Source organism: Nothoprocta perdicaria, unplaced genomic scaffold (genome assembly GCF_003342845.1).
Source record: "Nothoprocta perdicaria isolate Ctin4 unplaced genomic scaffold, notPer1 scaffold_72, whole genome shotgun sequence".
Lineage (NCBI taxonomy): Eukaryota > Metazoa > Chordata > Aves > Tinamiformes > Tinamidae > Nothoprocta > Nothoprocta perdicaria.
Genome location: NW_020455999.1, coordinates 1,191,712 through 1,195,066, shown reverse-complemented (window position 1 = coordinate 1,195,066; position 3,355 = coordinate 1,191,712). Strand labels below are relative to the sequence as shown.

Sequence of the window (3,355 nt, the reverse complement as noted above, 5' to 3'; positions counted from 1 at the left end):
TAAGTGTAGAACTGTGGTGCATAAACATGCAGCATCCTTCAAGCCGGGCACCCCGGCCGGCACAAGAGGCTGTTGGCAGCAGCTCCCGGGATCGTAAAACACTTTATTGCCGAGTCCCGGTCGCAGCAAACTGCTGATTTCTTCCCCCTCCCCAGGCCACCGGGGCGGCCACGGAAGGTGCAGGGGGCTGAGGCTCCCGCAAGGGGTTGCGCTGGAGGCTTCTCTGCATTTCCCACCCGTCCCAGCGTTCGTACAGCTCCAGAGGCTGCTCCTGACCTGCGTTCCTCACCCTGGGCACGTGGACAAGTTGCAGCAGCGCCGGGGCTGCAGCCGGTGGGGAAGGCAGCAGAGCAGGGGCGGGTTTGGAGCCTTGGGCTTCAGCTCTGCTATTCCTACCCAAAAAATAACCCTGAGCAGCCCCCAGTGCGTCCTCTGGCCTCGCTAACGGCAGCTCCTGAGCCCTTCTCCCCGCTGCAAACACCCATCTGGCTTATCCATCCATGGGCTTTTCCTAGACGCTTCTCTGTCCGTACCCAGCAGCCAGCCCTTCTTCCAGGCGCCTGTCCCGAGCTGTTGTCCCCATGGGCTCCACCACCTCAAGTGGCAGCAAAAGGGCAGGCTTATGATCCACGAGGGATGAGGGAGCCCCAGGTCCTGCAGGAACCCGCGGGACACCTTCCAGCAGCACAGGGAGCACCGCGAGGGCGGCCAGGAGAAGGTTCCTAAAGGTTGGGGAGGTACCTGAGTGTACTCGGTGCAGCCCGACAGGTTGGCCACGAAGCTGCACACGTCCTCCACCGTCCATTTGCTGATGTCTTCCAGCGCGGGGCCTTCCTCGCCGTCCAGAAACAGACCTCCCATGGTGCCTGGATTGTTCCGAGCCGGGGCGGGAGGAGAAAGAGGCATAAATCATTAAAATCCCACACGGACACCAACTCGCCTGCGAGCCGCCTATTTTTCTCCAGCCACACATTCATCTTTAATGACCTGTCAGCTAAAGCGCTGGGCAGGGTCAATTCACAGGCCTCGTCCTCCTGGAGGTCCCGAGCTCAGCAAGGGGGGTAGGAGAAACCCTAGCTAATGCCTTGCATGTGTTCCATGCTCTTCGGCTGCAAAAGGAGATGGGGCAGGGGGGAAAAAGGGGGAAAATGCCCTGCAGGAGGGGCGGGAAGTGCCGCTGCCCCTGGGCCCCGGGAGGCCCTTCCCACAGCTCCGTGCTGGGAATGCGGCCGTCCCGGGAAGCGCTCAGGAACGGCTCCAGGGCGGCTCTTGGCAGCCCCGAGGAGCCGGCGGCTGCTGCTGCATTTGCTCCAAGCCTATGGGTCGGGAGCAGCGCCGACGGAGGCGTCAGGAAAAGCACCACCACTCCGGAGGCCGGGACACGGCTCCCGCGGCCCCAACCCCGCGGCTCTTTCCTCCTATCACGTCCAAAGGACAAACACGGAGACCTTTCTTTTCCCCATAAAAATAACACTTAGATTAAAAAAAAAAAGTGCTATCCACTCAGGGAACTCAGCGCTACCTGCTGCCCTTTAGCCTAGGAAGGACATTTATAGGGCCGTGACCATCCCTGACCGTGCCAGGCAGAGCAGGAGTTCATGGGGGGTAAGAACTGCCACGTTTGGGAGCGCGAAGCAACAATCCAGCACAAGGAACGCTTCTCCCGAGGCCCATCCGAGCCCCGGAGACACCACTGCTCCAGCAAGGCAGAGCCGCCGCTCGGGCGCACGCCGAGGTCCGGATGTTCAGGGAAACGGGAACATGGGGATTTTCAGGGAAACAGAACTCGGGGATGTTCAGGGAAACTCATGGCGCCAGTGGGATGATGCACCAAGAGCTGACGCGACGCCAGTGTTTGCACCGCGCGCCTGCTCCCGCCTCCATCCCTGTCCTCCTCCATCCCGGGCCTCGCGGCCCTCCGAGCAGGTTGAGCAGCGAGAACAAATAGATGCCGTAAGACGCCTTTCCCGCCCTCGGGAATGCCCCTTTTATTGCAATAACGGCAGGGCGGCGGGTCCTGCGGCGCGTGGGGACGGATAAAGGGTGGCCTCCATCCCCGCGCCGCCGCCTCCCTGGCGCTCGCTGATAAACGACAGGCTGAGGGACCCGGCAGGGATTGCGGAGCCGTTCACCAGATGGGGCCAACGCGGAGGCACCGGCACGAATCCATGGGCCCCGGCTGGCGCCCTGCGGACGGGCATCCGCGCGGGAGCGCCGGCACCAGCGCCTCCTCTCCTCCCTCCTCATCTCCGGCTGCTCCCGCAAAGGGCAGGGAGGGCCGGGAGCTCCGCTCGGAGCCGCCTCTCCCATCGGCACCCGCTGCCCCCAACAGCTCCCCCGCGTCCCCATCAACGGGGGCATTTCAGCCTCCCACCCTTCAGCTTTTCCAAAGGAGAAGGCAAAGGATGAGGAGGGAGGCGGCGGGATGAGGCCACTGTGGGAGAATCCCAGCATCGGGGACGCACAGGGACAGCTCTGTCCCTGTTTCCCACCAGCTCGTGCTCTCCAGGGCCAAAGTGCCACAGTTTTGGTTGGTGCCTGTGTTCCCAGCTCATCCCGGACCCCTCTGCACCAACAGGGCCCTCGGCAGCCCAGTCATATCTCCCAGCGGGATGCGCTGCCTTCCCACATGGCAGCTTTCCCTGCGGAGCTTTTCCCAGCACAACAGGACCCAAACCAAGTGCCACGGTCCCCGAGAAACAACCGCAGCGGCCGCAGCGAGACAGGACAAGCTGGAAGGCAGAGAACCCGGGGGAAAGACCGAGAGCCGCGCAGCGGCCTCCATAACCTGGAGCGGCCTCCATAACCCGCAGCATCCCAGCCCTGGGCACCAGGGACATTGGTCACATCAACCACCTGCCCGTGGTGGCCAAGCGGCCTCCAGCAGCTCCAATGGGTGCCAATCCGGCCATCTCAGTGGTCCGGGTGCCTCCCTGTGCCCATGGCGAGGAGGCCGCCCCTCATGATGCCCCCAGCACCATCACCGAGGGCACCCACCTGCGTGGAAGTAGGGGCTCATGGCGCAAGGGAAGCCGAAGGGCAGCGGCTGGGGCGGCGGGATGGCGGCGGGCGGCAGGTACTTGCCCTCGGCCTTGCCGAGGCCGGCGCCGAGCAGGTGGCTGGGCGAGTCGGCGCTCGAGGAGGCGCCGGCGGCGTGGGGGCCGGCGGCCGCCTCGGCCAGCTCCTTGGCGGCCTCGGCGCCCTTGCCGCCCTCCTTGCCCTCCTTGCCGTCGGCGCCCTCCGCCTTGAGGCTCTCGGGCTTCTCGTCGCTCACGTCGGCGTCGCTCTCCGAGTCCTTCATGTCGTCGTCGTTAGAGTCCGGGGCGCGCGGCGCGTCCTTGGCGTCGCCGGGCGC

The 3,355-nt window shown here is 64.6% G+C and overlaps 1 protein-coding gene across 1 annotated transcript in view; it reads right to left on the bottom strand.

Annotated features, from left to right (window-relative positions):
- The window catches only part of SAMD11 (sterile alpha motif domain containing 11), a 73,663-nt gene that overhangs the window by 2,107 nt on the left and 68,201 nt on the right, over positions 1-3,355 (bottom strand). Inside the window, exons 13-14 of the mRNA XM_026051074.1 lie at positions 2,998-3,355; positions 742-866 (exon numbers count right to left, since the gene is read on the bottom strand). The exon at positions 2,998-3,355 is cut by the window's right edge and continues 97 nt beyond it. Coding sequence (XP_025906859.1) covers positions 742-866; positions 2,998-3,355 — 483 coding nt within the window. The remainder of the gene's footprint in view (positions 1-741; positions 867-2,997) is intronic.